This window comes from Lepidochelys kempii, chromosome 10 (assembly GCF_965140265.1).
Source record: "Lepidochelys kempii isolate rLepKem1 chromosome 10, rLepKem1.hap2, whole genome shotgun sequence".
NCBI lineage: Eukaryota > Metazoa > Chordata > Testudines > Cheloniidae > Lepidochelys > Lepidochelys kempii.
Window position 1 is genome coordinate 50,359,388 of NC_133265.1, and position 21,677 is coordinate 50,381,064.

General features: G+C 41.2%; 1 protein-coding gene across 5 annotated transcripts in view; it reads right to left on the bottom strand.

Annotated features, from left to right (window-relative positions):
* TMEM266 (transmembrane protein 266) overlaps nt 1–21,677 on the bottom strand; it is a 189,051-nt gene that overhangs the window by 27,351 nt on the left and 140,023 nt on the right. For all 5 annotated transcript variants that reach the window (XM_073303518.1, XM_073303517.1, XM_073303520.1 and 2 more), the window contains 4 exons: nt 17,377–17,433; nt 14,852–14,990; nt 13,294–13,409; nt 605–791 (listed from right to left, as the gene is read on the bottom strand). In XM_073303518.1, the coding sequence (XP_073159619.1) occupies nt 605–791; nt 13,294–13,409; nt 14,852–14,990; nt 17,377–17,433 (499 nt within the window). The remainder of the gene's footprint in view (nt 1–604; nt 792–13,293; nt 13,410–14,851; nt 14,991–17,376; nt 17,434–21,677) is intronic.

Sequence of the window (21,677 nt, forward strand, 5' to 3'; positions counted from 1 at the left end):
AGGTCAAATAAATCCCTAATGTAATGGTGCTGACGACATCAGGGACAAATGTGGCCCAACATATTTAATTTGTTACTATAAAAATCCCTATAAAGAGTGTTTCACTGTAAATATTACTATTTGACTATTAATAAAAATATTTTGAGACCAGGTTGCTCCACAGACAGACAAGCAGATGTGAGATGTGACATCAATTCAAAATTGCCCTGTGCCTGCTTCAAATCACAGAAATGTGGGTGGTCCCAAGGCTGATAATGTTTTCCAATGTTCCTCCTGATTTCCAAGCTTTTATCACTGAGCGAATAATTTTTTGCCAATTCTGACTTGGCTGCTGCACTTTAGTGCTTGTTGGGTATAAGCATCAAAACCATGAAGGAGAGCATCATAGTCATTTTCTTCCAGGGTCAGTTTATTGGCTCTGGCTGGAATTTGTTCACAAATAGAACATCTGCCACTTTGAAGCAGACCTGGCTTCCTTGCAAATGGGGAAGTGCAGTCTCCAGGGAATGTAATCAATTCACTTGTAAAATGAGAATAATCAGTGAATTCAACAATTCCATGTAAGGTAACAGCAGAAGCAATTAGTACTATACATAGCACTCACCTCGTGGTGGTCGTAACTCGGTGATATTCTCAGTGGCCTCATCATCTGAGTCTCCAGTTGCCACTACCTTATATCTATTGCTGCTCTGTTTGCTCAGCACGTGGGGTACTTGCAGTGCAGCCTCCCTCTCAGCAGCTAGGTCCAGATCTTGCTGAGCTAGGTGGGCTCTCAACTGCCTAATTTCAAACTAGGGGAAAAACAACATAAAATGATGTGACACAAGTAAACCCTACCTGGAAATCATTATTCCCCAGAAATGTGGAGTTTAGATGAGCACCCAAGCTGTTGCTTGGTTGCTTGGATGTTGATGGTCTTCTAAGAAAGGTGGAGGGAAATTGTATTAATTAGGTTTGGAGATACACTTTGGGGCAGTTTCTTAAGAGAAGAAATTCCCTAATAAGTGTGACCTCCAATACAGGTTTCACTGTATAATCATTTCAACCATCATTCAGGGTGATTCCTGTTATTGACACACAGCTCTAATATCTGGACTTTGCACTAATGAATTCCATGGAGGGGATTCTCCCCACTGCACCCAAGGACCTCCTCCCTCAAACAACTGAACCACAGCAGTTCTGCTACAGGCAAGGCCCTCTAGAACTGCAGGGAAGGGGTCAGGATTTGACCCATTATTGCTATTATTTTGAATGAGCTACATCCTATGCTGGGCGGCACTGTGTACAATAAAAGTGACAATGACCAAAAGGCAGAGAGCTAGACTGTAGCAATCTCAATGACAGAGCCAGTATATTTCCCTGTGTTTGACAGACACATGCCTCCTGTGATGCAAGAAATCTCCCTCCTGGCAGGGACAGGAGTGGTCCTCTGAATCCTCATTTGAGGGCTGAGGATTTCTTCACTCCTTCCTCTGCATTACAACCCTCACACCTAAACCACCACAATTCTGAGGAAGGAATGCATTGGGTTGCAACTCTTTCAAAAGATGGAGACGTACGGTGGTGACCAATACAATTCTAATTACACACAGTGAGAGGGAAAAGAAAATTAGTGAAGTGATAGGTTAATGCATTTCAAATTTCCAGCATTGTGCCTCTTAACTGAAAGATCTGAAAAGACTTTGCATGGCCAAACAGCGTGCACACTGCAATGCACCTGTCACTACACTTTCATAACTGAAGGGAAATTAGCAACTTAGCTCTTAAAAACTTGTGTGTAATGGCATGTTAGCTGACTGAATATGGTTCTGGCTTTCGTCTCTGAGATGCTGACTCAAATCCGTCTTGCTGTCAGATTATACATGTGGTGGTCCTAGTTCATTCCATGTAAGGCAGGACTGTTAAAAAGCCATGATTCAGCAAGACTGTCAGGCTATCAAAGCAATGGTCTCCATTGATTTAGTACGAACACTGGATTAGTGGTCAGCTATAGAGAGAAGTGGGCTCTTCCAGGTTGAGATTCATGTATTACTGGAGTGGGAAATGGACAACAGCTTCCCTGTACTGAAAAAAAGATACCAGACTGGCAGCCCTGGAGACTGAAGTCTTCTACCCACAGTACAGGGAATGGCACTTGGCCTGTAAGACACACATGTAAGGAGTGAGGGAGTCATTTAGTCTCTATCCCCTGTCAATCCTTGGGCTCTCCACTAAAACTTCCAACAAGCATATTGACAGTAGAGGTTTTGTGGCTACCTATTAACTAACGCCATGTCTACATTAGCACTTACGTCAGCAAAACTTTTGTCACTCAGGGGTGTGAAAAAACACACCCTTGAGTGACAGTTTTGCTGGCATAAACGCGTGTGTGCATAGTGCTATGCTGGCGGGAGATATTCTCCCACCAACATAGCTATCGCTGCTCGTTAAGCTGGTTTTGTGATGTCAATGGGAGAGCTCTCTTCCATTGGCATACAGCAGCTACATGAGCAATCTTACAGTGGCACAGCTGCTTTGGTACACTGTAAGCTTGTAAGTGTAGACATGACCGAAGAAAGGACAGGACTGGGACCCTCAACTCCTTTCACAATAGCTTCCTACTTCAAAAGCCAGATGGTGATAATGACTTTTCATAAATGCCAGTTTGGGCCAGATATGAACCAATAATTTGTAGGTGAAAGTTTTTACATTTCATTACCAATCCCCTGACCTATCCATTGCCTGTACAGATCTCTCTGTTTTCCAGCTTAGACACTACCATGAGCAGGTGGCTAACAGAGTTTCAACTTTCAATACTGAATCTTTACAAGAACATGAACTAAAATAGTGCAATAAAATCTCACAAAATTTCATCTTTAAAATAACCACACAAATCATAGGTAAGAAACAGATTATGGGGAAGATTTACACTGGCATGAAGAACAGCTAGGTGCCTAACTCCTGTTCACTTTCAGTGGGAGTCCTTAGTGCCTTTGATAATCTCTCCCTTTATTAATAATATTGAGCATCAGAAACCAAAGCACCAGCACTAATAATAATTGCAACAAAAAGCTTTAATTTAGTAAAGATGCTGTTCTTTTTCTTTTAATCTTGTTCATGACTGACTGGAAAACAAAAGCCAACTTTAATTTCAGCTGTTTCAGAAAGCAAACAGATTAAACTATTTACAATAAGTAAACAACATGGGGAAACCAAGGCATGGCAACTGACCCAAGGTCACACAACAAATCTGTGGCAGAAATGTAAATAGAAACTGGATCTCCAGACTCCCACTTCTGTACTCTAATCTCTAGACAATTCCACTTCCTCAAAGCAAATATTTATGACCTAAATTGGAAAAATTCATAGCTTGGCTGAAGATAAATATTTTGACTGTGAGTGAAACTGGAGTGACAGAGATAGTGAAGAACAGTAATCCAGGTGAACAGTGCAATATTGCCGAGAAAGTAAAACAACAGAAGTAGCTTTACTGCCATCTTATGGCCAAAGGACAAAACCACACACCAAATTGCCAGCCCTGCTAAAGTGTGCACCTATGTACAGTATTTCTACAAAAAGAAAAGGAGTACTTGTGGCACCTTAGAGACGAACCAATTTATTTGAGCATAAGCTTTCGTGAGCTACAGCTACATCTGATGAAGTGAGCTGTAGCTCACGAAAGTTTATGCTCAAATAAATTGGTTCGTCTCTAAGGTGCCACAAGTACTCCTTTTCTTTTTGCGAATACAGACTAACACGGCTGTTACTCTGAAACCAGTATTTCTACAAAGCATCTAGTTTTATCTGCCTCAGAAATCTGTACTTGATGTCTCTGGTAGTGTGGAAAGTTTCCCTCCCCTGTTTTTGAGGCATGAGAAGCATATATGGGCCTTATACACTTCCCCAACAACATGTGAATCCCTTTTTATTCCTCTTTGCAAATATGATCCGGTTGTTTGTCCTGTTTTCACCCTTATCTTTATGCTGGTTCAGCTTGGCTAAAGACCAACATGGAGGATCAGAGTTACTGTTAAAGGAATTCACTTAGATGACCAGATGCTTAGCTAGTGTGAATCAGCATAGTTCTATTTACTTCAGTGGAATGCATGTGTGTTGAGCAGCAGGACACAGAAACGTAGAAGTTAATAGCCGAAATACTGATGACTCTCACACTGTACTGAAACCCACCCAGCTATAAAGAGTTGCGGTAGGCTCTCCCCCCTCCATTTGGAACTGTCAGCATCTAACTTCCCATTCATCACTGTCACGAAACTTGTGCAGTCATTTACATCAGTGGAAAGTGGGCATAAAATGCTACCATTTGTCTGCTACAGCTTTTCTACCACCAGGGCAGAAGAGTGAGTGTGTTGTATTAATGATCTTTATGACACTCCCACTTTGTCCATTATTTATGTAAGGTAACCTATACAGTTTGGCCAACTGAGATGCAAACCCTTAAAATGATTACTGACAACAATAAATAAGATACATGAAATTCTGTTAAAAATGTTTACAAAACAAAAAAATCTATTAATTTAAGTTAGCATGTTTGAAAAGAAGAGAGTGGGAAAATCACCATTTAGTGCTATTATAAACTAATACTGCTATGAAAAACAAATGGATATTTATTAAAATATTTAGGGAAAAATAAAGAATGAGACATGACATCTTCTAATCATTTTAGCTCACAAATGGGATCTACCCAAAGGATCATTTTAAAATTAGTTACATCCAATTATTCATCTAGAGCAGGGATCGGCAACCTTTGGCACGCGGCCTGTCAGGGAAAGCCGCTGGCAGGCCGGGACAGTTTGTTTACCTGCAGTGTCCGCAGGTTCGGCTGATCACAGCTCCCACTGGCTGCGGTTCGCCATCTGCGGCCAATGGGGACTGCGGGAAGCAGCGGCCAGCACATCCCTTGGCCCACGCCGCTTTCCGCAGCCCCCATACGCCTGAAACGGCGAACCGCTGCCAGTGGGAGCTGTGATCAGCCAAACCTGTGGACGCTGCAGGTAAACAAACCGTCCCTGCCTGCCAGCAGCTTTCTCTGATGGGCTGCGTGCCAAAGGTTGCAGATCCCTGATCTAGAGAGATTAAATAACTTAATTTTTTGTTGTATTTTATACTTAAGATAAGACATTTAAGATGCTGGAATACTGCTATAGGATTTATTAAAATAGGTTTATCTAGTATAAACAAGCCAATAAAAATAAAGGTTATGACTAGTAGTAAGATGGTTCCTATCTATCTTCCTTATTTTATTATCTTAATTTTGAGTTTAACTGACTATTAAAGGGGTTTCTCCCTTCCTTCATTTTCAAAGAAAGTTCTCAAACTACCAGACATGATGGTGGGTGATGACCCTCTTCCAGGAAACTCCAAAAATTTCCATCAGATTTGTAAGTAATTATCTTTTTTGCTTCTCCCCTCTAAACCTCTGCCTTGACGGGATAAGTATTCTAGTATCAGAATTTCCCATACTTTTTGATACCAGCCAATAGATTTAGAGGGCAGTCACTCCTCTTCCACCACTTTGCTGTAGTAATTGTAGCAACAACTAGGAGTGATCAATTCTTTATGGCTTTTGTAAGATACAGAGTTTTCAAGACAAGTTAATATACATACTAAAGAATTATCGAACAGTTGACACCCTGTTATCTCCCTTATGGAGTCTTCAACAGCTTTCCAAAATGTCTTAATTTTTGGGCTTGTTTTAACTAGGTATATTGTAAAACCAGCTTATTGTTTTAACTAGGTATATTGTGGTAGAATCCAAAGGCCGCAATCAAGAACAGGCTCCTATTGTCCAAAGTGCTGGGGGGGAAACAAACAAAAAAATTCCACACTCGAAAACATGGTTCCCACTCCAAACAGCTTACAATCTAAGAAAAACTTTTATCTAAAAGGAACCAGGTTTCCAGCAGCTTCAGAAAATACCAGGTAGATTACAATTCGTTCTAGACCTGGTAGAATCTATCTTGTTGTCCCACTGTCTGAGAGTCAAAACTTGGAGCACTTTTTTCAGCTGTACCTCTGGAATTTTCACAGGACTTGGGTCATATGCCTCTTTTGAAACAGGTAAAAGGGAGACTGGCCAAACTTACACTCACTCACTGTGGATAATTTGTTATGTCTACACTATTATTTAAAATACGAATTGATATAGTCAAGATGGGTTTCATATTTATATGTGCTGAAGTGAGGAAAATAAACGTGTTGTGCATGACTGAAGCGTTAGTGCTTTCATTATTGAGGAAAAGGGGTTTGAAGCCATTTTCTGTGGGATTAGGCAACTCCTTTCTTCTGTTATGAACCCTTTTTCTGGTGTTATACTGGGCATAGTATTTCTTACCATTTCAGTCTATAGTAACTGAACAATTACATCACTGGCTGAGCAAATTCTAAGCCAGAACATTAAGCATCTCAAGATTCTTAATATTTTTTAAGCCTGTGATTTGGTTGGTAGTTACACCGATTTGAGAGAAATTGCCTTCAAATTCTGATTGGCTTTTGAAACGATCCAATCATTCTGAAGGATTTAACAAAGGGAGTCATAACTAGATTGTAAATTTTGGAGGTAAAGCTCTTTACTACATTGTTGGAAGAATTAAACTAACTTGCCCTTTGCAAAATTAGTTGTACATGCTGCTAAAACACAATTAGTGATGCTTTGGCTGTAAACAAAACAGTAAGAATTAGAGTGCATTACAATGCATATCCTCACTTAATGCAATGCACTAGGTAATTATTTATAAACAGATAAAATGACAGAGACCAATATGGAACTCTAGGGAACATCTGCCATTATCTGACTGGATTTATAAACAGTGCCACCCATCCTGTCTGTTGCTGTATAACACTCTTAAGAATCAAGAAGGGACAGAATTAGCAGTGAATCATATCCTACTTCTCTTTAACAGTCCAGCAACAGAGTATGATTGACAGAGCCTTGGAGAGATCAATGAACACTTTAGCCAGAAGCTAACTCCTGTCTAATGCACTAGCATTAATTTTGCTCAATTCTATTAGTGCTGTCTGTACAGAATGCCTTGCCCTAAAACTCATCTGCCACTGGGATACAATCCAATGTTTATTTCCATTAGTTTAGCCATTGTTGGTAACAATAAAAACCAGGAGACAGTTGCAAACTAACGATTTATGGTCAGAATGAAACACAGGATGACCTTGGCTTCCTGCCATTCACTAGGAAAATGACTGATACTTAGAAATAAATTAAAGTTATTGCAAAAGGATAACATAAGTGATTTCTCTGATAGGTAATTTTACCAGCTAAATAGCCATGCCATTAAACTAGCAGCTGTTTTATAAATTACTAAATTAAAAAATATATCTTAGCTTCCATAGTTATGGTTTTAATAATGATGAAAAACTCAATGCTGCATGGTTTGACAGAAAAGCAGTTCTTGTGATAGGACTGTATTTGCAGTCTTGGTTGGATCATAAGCTGAAGCATTCTTAAGCAAGAAGTTATGCAAGAAAGTTCATAAACTGAGGATCTATAACCAGAACTGGTAGTGGGATGGAAATTCACTCACAGTTGACACCAAAGTTACAGCTACACCTTTCTTGCTTGGAATCTGCCCCATTAATGAAAGCTTTGGATTCATTTTTTATTTTAAGGTAGTCTGATAAAACTGTTTCACCTGTAACTTTGTGTGCTTGTTATAATCTTTAGTACAAAATTACAATGTGCATAGTTTAACCCAGTCCATTTTATAAATACTTATTATTGTGAGTTCTAATATTTGTGAAGTTTTGTGAAATAATGCAGTTATGTCATGTCAGTATTTTTAATACTTTCTACCTTGACTGCCTTCTCTTTTTAATAGTAGCTTTTCTAACATGTGGGTACTGAATAAAATACCACAAATTCAAACAATTTCAGGGGGACACTGAAAACGTTGAAATAGTAGTGCATGGTACTTTAATTCATAAAACATATTCTGACTTTCAAATGTATGACCAGCCAAAATTCAACATCTGGAAAGAGTTTTTTATGTTTGCAAATATATGCCTCATCTGTCATTCCAGAATGGATATGTATTTTATAGATGTGATATCTGATCATCTGCCAATCTCCCTTCCCCCCTTTAAGCTCCCCCCATAAAAATAAATGCAATTAAAAGAGCAAGTCAGTATTTGGATACATATAGTTTCTGTTTGTTAATTTTTTTAAAGAAGACTTCACTGTTACATCTGCTCTATGATCTATTCTATAACACATTTACAAAAGATAAATTGTACACATAACTTATGATGTTATGTGCAAAGTGGTATAATGTGATCTGTCCATTTTACTCTCTTTAAAACAGAACATGTCATATCTATAAAATCATTGTCTCTCTCTGCTTCCCCCACCTCCTTCCTCTCATCCCAGAGGTTTGCCATCCCAGTCTCCTTTCTCTTTTGACTTTCAGTCTTAGTCTTCTTGCTCAGCTGGTCCTAGTCTCTCCAGCTCAACTTCCAGTTCCCCACTTTCCTGCCACCTCCAGCCTTAGTCTCCCCTCATCCCCAAGCCCCTGGTCTCAATTTACTCTCCTTGCTCCCCTCCTCAGGTTTCTCTCTTGTCCCCTCAGCATTTGAATCAGGCAGCTTTCTCCTCCACATTGCCTGGACCTAGCACAGGGTGCATTGAGACCACAGGAGAGACAGTCTCTGTGCTCCAGTTCCGGTGCCTGGACTCAGCCTGCCGCAGCCCAGAGCTACAATTCCAGGGCAAGTCCTGCTCAGACCTGGCCTGGAGAGTACTCAGCATGGATGGAATCTTCATGGAGCCCCAGCAAGTCTTTATGGATAATGTGTAAAATGTGATTTTTCAAAGGCTTAAAACTTGGTCAGATTTGGGCAGATTTTCACAGAAAAAAAAGCACATCCCTGACACACAGGCCACCATCCTGCCAAATGTGAAAATTTTGCTCCAAAGCCAAGGGGCATTAGAGGGACACTCAAGAAAAGGTTGCCAGAATTTTTTTTTTTTAACATGAGCAAAACAACATATTTTCCCTAACCGTTTTTTCAGAAACAGCTGAACCATTTTGGGTGAAATTTTCCAGAAAAATTCAGCCAGAGGCAGACAGCAGAAATGAAAAATTTCGGTCACCATGGTTAATGTTTGGCAAAATTATAAGAACTGAAAACAGGATCTTACAATGGATAGTGTCAGGTAGCCTTAACTACAGACAGTGCTACCAGACCCATCTATGATAATTTGTAACTCAATGTGAATCACTAGCTTGCTCTCAAAATATAAACTTCAGGAAGAGTACTCATTTTTTAGTCCGATTGCTTCTCTCTTGTCCAGATTCTTTAGACTAAACCTGAGTTCCTAACTCATGCAAAACTCTCACTGAAGTCACTGAGCATTTTGCCTGAATAAGCAGCTCAGAACTGACCCTTACACACATACACGCATCTATGGGGCAAATCCTCAGCTGGTGTAAACTGTTGTAGATCCATTGGACCTATGGGAATTTATTCTGGCTATGGATCTGCCCCATATTTTTAATCTCTCACTATATATACGATGCTTTGAAACTTAAAAATAATGCCTTTTCTTCTTTGCATGTGTCTTTTCCAGATGTTACCATCATAGGGGAACCTCTTTTTATTGGAATTTTCCTGTGCAAAATCCACATAGTTAGCTCAAAAATATGAACACAAACTTTCAAGCCAGCAAGCTCCAAGGAGAAGAGGTCTGCATTTAGAAAGCTAAAAATGTTAATAATGGTGTAAAAGCTGGTGTTCGGAAGCCGGGCAGAATTTTAGATGTTAAAGAACATTAAGATATGTTCTCTCAACCACACACTACATACAGTGTCAATTTGACTATTATAATGCTGACAGCTTATTCTCCACTCGCTTATGAAAGTGTCAATTTATGAAGGGAGGATGCAGTTCTTGTGTCAATGTCTTATGTTGAGGCAAATTAGTGCATTTACCTCATAATATATAGCTCAGACATTTGTTTGGCAGGAATGCAAGATATGAAAACAAAGGAGATTAGTATGCTGTCATTTTTCTTTAGTATATATTTTTTCTGTAGCTGATGCCACCTCGAAGCTAGGAGAGACCCTATTCTGTTTCCATTGATTTACTCCATCAAGTAATGCAACATTTCTTTTTGTTTGATGTATGGGTGCACTAATCATTACAGCTCAGACTATGGATGCTAGGTTTTGACAGTATTTAACCATATATGCAAGAAAGCATTTGTAGGACTTTGCTCTAGTTTTCTGATACTTTGCCATCCCTCTAGACTGTATGTCTTCCTTTGTCTTGTGCCCAGTGCTTGAGTGGTGCCCTTCCTGTCTCTTGCTTCAGCCTGGCTTGGGCTGAGTGCCAGAAATGAGCCTATCCTCTCTCTTGACAACTGACCCTGTGTTTTCTGCACAACTAAAACTCCCAGTGAATGAGAGATTTCCCTGAGTAAGGATGACAGGCTTCCTTCTGAAATGGTTTCTCCTGGGCACCATCTAGCCAAATGCATCCCAAAATTTAGCTTTTGTGAAAATAAAGCTTTCACCAAACCTCAGATCAAGAGAAACATTTCCCTGAACTAAAATTCATTCTTCCGATTCCAGTGAAGAGAGATTTTAATTGAAAAACAAAAAGGAAAATAAAATCATTATCCTGCAGTGTCTCAAACTAAAGCCTTTAGCCTTGTGCTAGTGTATGAGAACCTAAAAGTGAAATGTCACACACTCAAAGAAAAAGGGACTGGCTTATTCTTGTTGTCCAATGTTAGAAAAATGAAGGAAGGAAAACACATGCACAAACTGTGAAAAATTAGCTATAATGGGACTAATTCTCATTTACTCTAAGACCCTTTTATACCATTCTGTCAGGGAAAAGGGGCCTCACCCATGTTAAGACAGTGAGAGAGAATAAGGCCCAATACTTTTTAAGTTTTCATAGTTGAAGGAATTACCCGTAACATGGATACGGAAATGCACTTGTTAAAAATGGATGATTTTAACCTGACATTGTCCCTTTAGGAAAGAGTGGCAACCAAATAGCGTGGGCTATAAAATTAGACACTGGAATGGGATTCAGGAAATTGTAGGTTCAAGTCCTCGCTCTATCACTGCATGGTCTTAGTCAATTATCACTTCTCTCTTATCTCTGAAATGGTGTATAGTGGGGCGCCTGCCCCACCCTCGCAAAACAGGGGTTAAAAGCAGCTCTGCAGAGGGCTGCGGCTGGGAAAAGGAGTGAAAGCAGCTGAGGGAGCAGCTGACCGCAGGTGTGGCCTGCCCAATCAGGCCACAGCTGGCTCTATAAAGGGGCTGTGAGCCAGGAGCTGAGGGAAGTCTCACTCTAGCCCTGGAGTGGGAAGGACCTAGCTGCCTGGGAGAAAAAGGTACTGGAAGCAGTGCAGTGCAGTGCTGGGGAAAAGGGAGCTCTGGCCTGGTAAACCCCCAGGCTGCAGGCCTTGGTGAAGACTTACAAAGGTACTGGGGCTACAGAGGTGCAGCCTGGGAATAGGCAGAGGCAGCTGGTCCTAACCCCTTGCCAAGGATGAGTGGCCATGACAGACTGCAGTCTGCCCCAGTGAGTGGGGGCTAGATGACAACTGGCAGTAGCCACTGAGGCAAGGTGGGTTTAGAGGGTTGGGGGCTCCCCTGGGAAGGGAAACCCAGAGTAAGGGGATACTGCTGGGGGCAGAACCCTGAGGTAAAGGGGCACTGGGGTCTGGGAGGGACATGGGGCCTGAGGTAGGCGAGACACCAGCCAGCAACTGGAGCTGGAGTTGAGCTAATTCCCAAGATGACCAGCAGGAGGCGCTGTGCTGGTGAGTCTTTGGCGATTTGCTACATGGCAATAATATTATTTACCTACTTAACTCACAAAGGCATTTGAAGGATGAATTAGTTAATGGATGTGAAGTTGTGCTAAGCATTGTTACTAACATCTGGAACAATTAAGGCCCCAATCCTACAAAGACTTACACATGTACTTAAATGTAAGTAAGTTTTGGGAAGCCTGGGGCCTAAGACTTGGAAACTTGTTAAGGCTGACGTTACAAACCGTGTCCAAACAGAACTATGAACAACAGTCTATGAAAAGAACAGGCACTGGAAATTTCTTAACTCAGACTATCTGCACCTCCCCTTAATGCAATGAGAGCTACATTTGTCAATCCGTGATCCTAGAGCACTAGGAGACCTGGGCTATGGCCAGTCTACAGCAGCTAGAGACATAGCTACGGCACTGCAGCTGTGCCACTGTAGTACTATAATGTAGATGCTTCCTGCATTGATGGAAGGGGTTTTTCTGTCTATGTAGTTAACCCACTTCTCCGAGAGGCAGCAGCTTGGTCAATGGAAGAATTCTTCCATTGACCTAGCTGCATCTACAGTGGGGGTTAGGCAGGGGTGAAAGTAAGTCTAGGGACTTACTGGTACGGGGCTGGGCTAGGGCCGGCTCTGGCCCCCGGAAGGGGCGGGGCCTTGGCAGAAGGGGTGGGGCTGCAGGAGGTCAGAGCCAGCTCTGTCCCACCCTGTAACGGAAAATGCCTCCTCCCCCTCCCTGGGGTAACAGCAGCAGCTGGGGGCTCTAGCTTAGGGCTTAAAGGGCCCTGGGTGGTAGCCGTGGCTGGAGCCCTGGGCCCTTTAAATTGTCCCCAGAGCCCCGCTGCCGCTTCCCCAGAGCTCTGTCAGCAAATGCTCTGGGGATGATTTAAAGGGCCCAGGGCTTGGCCGTTGCTACTGCCCCGGGCCCTTTAAATCCCCACCGCCCCAGCCCCACCGCCACTACCCCAGGGCTCCGGCAGCAGGGCTCTGGCAGCAATTTAAAGGGCCGCAGGCCCTTTAAATTGCGCCTGGGGAAGCCGTACTGGGGCGTACCAGCTTACTTTCCCAAAAACTAGGTAGAAGCTTCTTCTGCAGCATTTTTGAGTTGGTCAAAGGAGTCTAACTGATGTATCGATAGTTGAGAAATTAGTTATTGAAGTTATTCTCTTCCATTAAAAATGAAAAAAACAGTCACTATCCCCTTAAAGGTACTCATACAGGAGCAAGGGGAAAAGACAACCTGTCAAACAACAAATGTTTGTTTGAAGATCCCTACAAATGGGAGGTAAGGATAAGTACAACACAGGCTGCAATTTCCTGAAAGTTGCTAGAAACTTTAGCATCCTAGAGAGTTCTAAAGTTCTATTCATCTTTGAATAGAATTCCTAGTAATAATTTTTCAAACCTCTGACCTTGGCAACTTATTTGAGCTATTTCAGTCTTTACAAAACCAGTGTCTTTGACAGACAATATGTAAATAAAAATATAATGGAATTTTTACCCCTTGTTCTTGGCAGATCTGGGTTAGTCTTTCTAGCTGCTCATCTTGAATGACCTTTGCCTTCTCATATTGATGAATCACCATCTCCATCTCTACTTTCACTGGCAGCACATATGCTGGAAAAAACAAACAAGTGCTTGAAGAAATTCAGCAGTAGTTTAGCTTATCAGAGGAGATGTCTGCATATATTTTAAAACCAGAAGGAATCATCATGATCCGACCTGACTTACTAACACAGACCATAGGATTTCACTCAGTAATTCCTGCATGAAACGCAGCAATTTATGATTGAACTATAGCATTTCTTTTGGAGAAGGAATTCCATCACCTGCAACCACAAGATCCCAAGCTGCGAACCATCACTTGAGTTACAGGCAAAACTAGAGCTGAAATACATTTACACTAATGTAGATCTATTCCAGCACTTATCACAGATCCTCTAAATGGCAGGTCAAGAGCATTCTCTGCTTTGTATTCCGCACGTCCCGATAACATTTGAAACATATGGCTGTGCACCAGCTTCTAGGAGGAGCTATTCCAGAGCCCTACGCATTTTAACATAGACTCCTAAATACAACTGCAGGAAATACCTATATGAGGGAAATAGACTAAGGGTGAGAGTTTCAAAGGTACAAACAGCAGTTAAGCACCTAACTCCCTTTGCCTTCCAATAGGAGATGGATGCCTACCTGCCATTTATGCCTTTGAAAATCTTCACAAAGTCACAGTTAAGGCCAGCTCACTTTGTTCAGGGGACTATGCAAATTTTACTGTTTTTCTTGATGTTCTTCACAACCTGAATCAGATCCTGAACTTTGGTCTCAGTACTTCCCCGTACAGGGCTGCATACCCTCCCTTTGGAACTTCGGAGTCCTCAGTGTATAGAACACAAATGCCACTGTGACACGCTCTTTCTCTCACAGAAGCAAAGTGATCCTGCTTTGGCCTCATTCATTTTGCATTCCTCTTCCCTGCGTCCTGGAATCCCATACACCGATAGTAAAACAATTTACAGTTTAATAATAGATCTGACTGCCCTCCACCTATGCTAATAGCCCCTTCCTTGAATTCTTGTTTTCATGCTCAGACACTGCTCCTGTTCTCTGAAGTCTTAACTCTTCGAGCTCCTCGCTTCTCTCCAAGTGCTTCCCAATGGAGGCATGTCCTGGAATCCTGGGCAAAACAGGCCTGGCACACAGCTAATTATGCTCAAATTAATAGATTAAACAGATTTGTGGAAAACTTTCTGTGGGGAACCTCTAAGATGCAAAGAAAGCATGGGGAATCAGACAAAGTTATACCAGAGGCAGGAACTGAAAGTAGACTGGCACGATAGAGGATGCTGGGGGTGCCAAAGAGCAGCTGCAAGAAGGATTCATAAAGGAGCCATGGAATTAATTCCTATTCTCACCAGTGGGAGTCGCAACACTGTTCATTCTTTTAAAATTTAGAGGAAGGAGAACAATAAAGATATTTTCTAAAACCAATTCTGAGTGTTACAATCCTTTTCTTACCCAACCAGCTGGTTCTCAAGACAGCAAGTTTAATCACCACTTACCGTCTATAATTCTCTTAACTCTCCAAATTCTCAGAGTGATAATGAGACTGATGGCATCCCAAGGACTGCTCGGGCCATTTGCCACTGTAGAGGCCACCATTGGAGCCAAGGATAAAATTATTACAGCACCATCAAATACCTAAAAGGAGAGAGATTTTTAATGAATAGCCTTTTCAAACCCTTTCTAAGGGTCACAAATCCTCCCACCCTCCTTAGTGATCCTGGAAGGCTCTTCAATAACAAAAGTGGTGCAGTTATAAACTGTGTGTGTTTTGAGGTGAGGTGAGCAGGCCACAAAAAAGCTGCATCCTCTATATGCTGTGAAGCAGAACTCCTTTGTGACATCACCCGCAGGTTTAGAAGTGTGGGGGAGCCATGGCCAGGGAGGTCTGCAACTAGTCCATTGGCCAACATCTCCACGTAGAAGTGATGCCCCAAATGCTATTACAACCCAGGAGCTGTATTATTATTATTGCTATTTATTACCAGCCACTAGGTGCGGTACAAACACAAAATAGGGCACTGTCCCTGCCTGAAAGAACTTGCATTTTAAAAAGATGTAGGGAGAAAGAAGTGGAGTAAAGGGGCACAACAAACAAGTAAAGTGACTAGGTGGCACTTGACCACATCTTAGTAATTCAATGCTGGGATAGTCTGTGTTTGTCAGAGATATAAAGACTATCCCCAAGGACTCCATGACCGTGTTATTATAGCTGGCTAGCTTCCTGTAGGTGTCCTGGCAAACGTGGATCTTCAGGAGAGATCTGAATAAGGAGAGGTTAGTGGCCATGGGGAATCAGCTCAGGAAGGGCAATTCCATGTGCGGAAGGCAATGTGGGGAGAAGGCATGGAAAGGTTTGCGGGAGAAGTGGACAAATGACATGTCAAGGTTGGGATCATTGGAAAAGCAGAGAGAATGGAATTGAGGGCAATGCTAACAATAATGCTTGGGCTGGCCCACCACATCCTGGAAAGGCATAAGGCAAAATTCTGTGCCCCCCAGCCCCTTTGGAAAGACCAAGCTCAAGGCCCATTTACTCATGGTTTGCACAGGGAAACTGGATGTACCCCACTGTAAGCAACAGACATCAAGAACTGAACATAAACATAATCCACTGGAAAGATGCAAATAAGTTGTAATCCTCACTGGCACCATCTGGAGGATGCTAGACTATAACACTTCCCTTTAAAAAGTGAAATGAAACTGTTGAAATTGATGTTTTGCTGGATAATATCAAGTGCCACCTGGCTTCCAACCCATACTGTGTGTCTCACTTGGAATATGCAAGTCAGATAAAATGGTTTGAGGTTTAGTTATGGAAGATTTGCGCACTTCTAAATGTGGCTTTATATGTAATGAAAACCAGATTTCCTGTCCTCTCCCGCAGAGCATTCAGTTTATTAGCTCTACGTTCCATCTAAACCCTGTTTCTATCACAACAATCCTATAATTACTGAAATTATAATGTACATTAACTACTGTTGCACTTTAGCTGTGTAAACTCTTAAGTAATTACCATTTTGTTAGTTATGTACATTAAGGACTTATCTACTCTTGGTCAGAACCATAATAGCTACAAACATGCCTGAACACTGCTATTGCTAGCAGGTTCCATTCATGGTCTCCTTGGCAAGTATGGACAGGAGTTTGTTTTCTGTTTATAAAACTGTGACAGATTATTTGTATGGTGGGGGATTAGTCTGTTCCTTGTGTATACTACAGCCAGAATCAAGTCTGGGGAGTGGGTTAGCAACACAGTTAAAAAATCGTATTGCAGACGATACTTAATGTCCCCATAAATGGGCTATTTACTTGGAATTTCAGGGTTTTCATTAGAACTAGTTTGAAAACTGATTTTTCTCCCCCATAGAAATTTTGAGATTTTGATTTTTTTTTTCCACTCTGGATTGGGAGGAAAAGCCAATTTTTTTTTTTTAGTTCTGAAAATATTAAAATAGGACATTTCAACATTTTTGAAATGTTTTTTCCAAAAGTGATTTTTTGTTGAAATCTATACAATTTAGTGAAAATGTTTGGTGTTAAAGTAGCATTTTCCAACAGAAACTCTTTTTGATGAAAATTTTCCTACCAGCTCTAGTTTTAGCTTGATTACGGAAACATGATTAGGCCTCATCTACACTACAAATTTCAGTCATATTGTTAACCAGATCCTCAGACTCTGTTATCATTATAATGTCGACAGGGATCATATAATCACAGTTTAACTCTCATGGGTCTCAAAAAGAAATTCTTATCCACACCAGCCAGCAAAATCACACAAAAACTGCGATAGAAACAAATGTGTTTAAAACACTGTTCTAACCAGCATCGGTCTGATACTTCCCACTGTGGACAGTGTTTTAATTTGCATCTAATTTCACCTTTGTGTGCAGGGAGTAACATGTATAAATCTCTGACAGTGTAAATGCATCAACTCTTATAGCTAAAGCACACACTGCAGAAATAGTTAATTATTTGTACTTTGCCATGCTGAAATACAAACAGCATTGGCTGTGGTACTTACCTCTATTTTGTTTTCAATATAATCCCATATACCGAGAACCACAATTCTCAAAATAGTCTAACAAGAAATATTAAGAAAAAGACAGCAATTTATTATAATTTGCATGACACTCATTCAGAAATCTCCTGGAATTAATAAGACAATTAACCCCAACATGCTCCTGGGCTGCTGTTCTCTCTGTTCACAGCAAAGGAGCATTTCCTCATTTTAACGTCCCAGGGAGTCAGAGTGCAGGGAGGAAAATGTCTGCACCCACTCTCGCTATTAAGCAAACGGCATAAGGTTAATGTATTTAGTTAGAAAGGAGGAATAATAAGCGAACATACCATGAAACAGTGATGAATTTCTATGAAAATTCCAACAGCATCTTTCACATTTTTCTCTGGTGTTGGTGTTTTTAAAAGATCAAATTAAAAATTACTGTAATTTCACTCACACAAAAGTTAGGGCTCCATTCTGCCTGTGGCAGTGCAGAACTCAGATTAAAATGTACTTTACACGCAAGAGAAGGATTAAAACATAGATGTGTGGCTTGTAAAGTACCCCAAAATGTTATTCTGCATGTCTAAAAATAAAATTAATCAGAGAGAGCTTGGTAGATATGTGAGAGAGGTGCCCAGGCCAGGAAAGGAGTCGGAATTTTGCAGGAAAAAAGAATGAAAATGGCTGTGAATATACATGTGTTCTATTCATTCCAAATATGAATATATTAAAAAACCAAAAACTCTGGGTTTATGCTGCTACCACACTTTGAATACAATAACAGTAACGTAGACACAGAATAGCGTTGGGTTCTTCTGAATAACACTGTTCATACACAAGAGCCTGATTATCCACTGCCTTGCACTTTCTGTAGCTGTTTTCACCTGAACAAAGTGAGTTGAAACTGCTCCAAAACAGATGGGTAGCCTTCTATACTCACTTTACACAGATATAAATTACTACACTGGTTGCAAGACACTGCATAATCAAACCCAGAGTTTTTAAAAGAACAATACCAGTAGTTCAGTGACTACACAGGCAAATGGATCGGCTAACGTGCACTTAAAAATAGCTCACACACAGCATGGGACATCTGAGTCTGTTTTACTGAGAGGGGGTATGCCAGTCAGGATAATTAGTGCAATTACCCTTTTCCCCTTTGAGAAGTGTTATGGGACCTTGAACTGCCATCAGGAACCAATGCTGCTGCTGATAAACTTACATATATAAATTAACTTTTCATCTGAAGGATCCCAAAATGATTAACAAATTTAGCACACTGATGAACCATTCACAGGGTCACTACATTAATCTGTTACACAGCCGCCTGTGGGGCAAGACTGCAACTGTCTTGAGGGGGTCATTTAGGGATCTGGGGCAAAAATAAGGGACAGTACTTGGTCCTGCTGTGAAGGCAGGGGACTGGACTCTATGACCTTTCAAGGTCTCTTCCAGTTCTATGAGATAGGTATATCTCCATATTAAGAAAACAAACAAACAAAAAAAAACCCTTGTTCAAATGGCAGAAAGAACTTCATAACATTTTAAGGTTCCATCTAAGGAACAGCTCCCCTAACAATTCCACGCTCAGCAGTATTATGTGGGAGCGTGAACATGGGAGTAAATTCAAATCCTGGTGGGGCGCTGAAGTCAACTGGAGTTGCAGGTGCTCAGCAAAACTCAAGATCAGGCCCTTAGGACATCTGAATAGTCCTGCACTTACAGCATTTTCATTACACGGCATTCCCATTGAAAACACACATTGGTTGACATTCTATACTTGTCCTATAAGTGTCAGAGTTCTCAGTCCCTGCTCCAAAAGAACAAGGATTTGAAAAACAAAAAAAGTCAAAAGCCCTGACCCTACCAGCTCCTTTCCAGAAACAGAATCAAATCCTGGAAAGCATGTCTATAATGGAAGATTTGTTTCTCCTGTAAAAATCTGCTGAGTTTCTGATCAAGAATTTGCAAAGAAGGTTTCAGCAAGTAAGCTAAAAGCCAGGCAAAGTAAATTCTGCAGCAGGCTGTTAATAGGAAATTTAAAAGGAAACATTCCTTCATTTAAATCTTGGGACACATTCTTCCCTGTTGCCACTCCATTGACTTCAATGGAGCGACATGAGGGATGAGTTTGGCCCATTTTGTCCTATGCTTAGAAAGTATTTGTGAAATTTTAAGTCAATGAGTAATTGGAGGACTGCTAAATAGTTAGCATATACTCAGAAACTGCTTATGAAATGCATTTCTTTTTGCCATGGACAGAATACACAGACATTTATCTTTGGAATAATAAGCTATATCCACTACAAAGAGAATAAACAGCAGAACTCTTTGGCTCACAACCCTGAATATGGGTTGTCTGAAACACTCTATTGAGGGGGCATAAAAAAGATTTTTCACATAATGTAGTTGCTGCTTTAAGTCCTCTCCGCAATGTTTTAATCAGGCTGCAATACTGTCATCAAGGGGTCTGGCTAGCTCATTTTAAGGGGCAGCCAGTCACAAAGGCTTTTTACCTCTATTGTGCTGGTGTGAATAATTATTTGACGGCTGTTTCGTGGTGTATGTGTAACGAACTGGTGGGTCTTGGTCCAGTTTCTAGATGATAGGTATCCACCCTCACAATCAGCACCCTTGTTGATAGTCTCTGGACAGAGACCAAAGGAAGAGCAACTGTGATGTCTGCCCCAGCCTCTCAACCTAGAGGCAGAGTCTCCAGAACAGAATACAGACACATGGGAGGGCTCCTGTAAACAAGCCTGAGAGCTGCTTGTTCTATTTACAGATGCCTTCAGTCTTCAGGGCTGCACCTTTCATCAACAGAACATTCATAGAATCATAGAATATCAGGGTTGGAAGGGACCTCAGGAGGTCATCTAGTGCAACCCCCTGCTCAAAGCAGGACCAATCCCCAACTAAATCATCCCAGCCAGGGCTTTGTCAAGCCTGACCTTAAAAACTTCTAAAGAAGGAGATTCTACCACCTCCCTAGGTAACGCATTCCAGTGTTTCACCATCCTCCTAGTGAAAAAGTTTTTCCTAATAGCCAACCTAAACCTCCCCCACTGCAACTTGAGACCATTACTCCTTGTTCTGTCATCTGCTACCACTGAGAACAGTCTAGATCCATCCTCTTTGGAACCCCCTTTCAGGTAGTTGAAAGCAGCTAGCAAATCCCCCCTCATTCTTCTCTTCCGCAGACTAAACAATCACAGTTCCCTCAACCTCTCCTCATAAGTCATGTGTTCCAGTCCCCTAATCATTTTTGTTGCCCTCCGCAGGACGCTTTCCAATTTTTCCACATCCTTCTTGTAGTGTGGGGCCCAAAACTGGACACAGTACTGCAGATGAGGCCTCACCAATGTCGAATAGAGGGGAACGATCACATCCCTCGATCTGCTGGCAATGCCCCTACTTATAATCCCAAAATGCCATTGGCCTTCTTGGCAACAAGGGCACACTGTTGACTCGTATCCAGCTTCTCGTCCACTGTAACCCCTAGGTCCTTTTCTGCAGAACTGCTGCCTAGCCATTCGGTCCCTAGTCTGTAGCGGTGCATGGGATTCTTCCGTCCTAAGTGCAGGACTCTGCACTTGTCCCTGTTGAACCTCATCAGATTTCTTTTGGCCCAGTCCTCTAATTTGTCTAGGTCGCTCTGTATCCTATCCCTACCCTCCAGCATATTTACCTCTCCTCCCAGTTTAGTGTCATCTGCAAACTTGCTGAGGGTGCAATCCACACCATCCTCCAGATCATTTATGAAATGTTATAAAGTGTTAAGTTAAAAAATTGTACAGAGGTCTTTTTAATCATACATTCATTTTCTGCTTTGTGGCCATTTAGTTAGGAGGGCATGGTTAATGTGTCTTAAACACTGTGTGTATCCAAAACATACACCTGCAGTGTTCTCGGTACACATCAGCCAATGCTTATTAATGTAATTCCAAGCTAATATCACCCTTTCTCACTAATCCCTGGCCTTCACAGAGAACACATGTTGGCAACACGTTTCCATGGTGGTTGCTGAGAACTCCTACACTCAAAAAAGCGTCACTAGACAAATTTCCATATATAGTATTTTGAACCTGTCAAGTGAATGATAAATAGAAAAATACTGGAATAAAAAAATGTTGGTGTTATTTACAAATAACATTTTAATTTTTTTTCCCCAAACAATCAAACATATTTCTTTGGCAAACAAAAATATATTTAATGTGATATATTTGTACAGTGCATTTAAAAACAAAATCTGTGGCAGGATCTGAAAGACAAAGGAGAATAATGATTAGAACATCTTGTTTGCATAATGGAAATGGAAA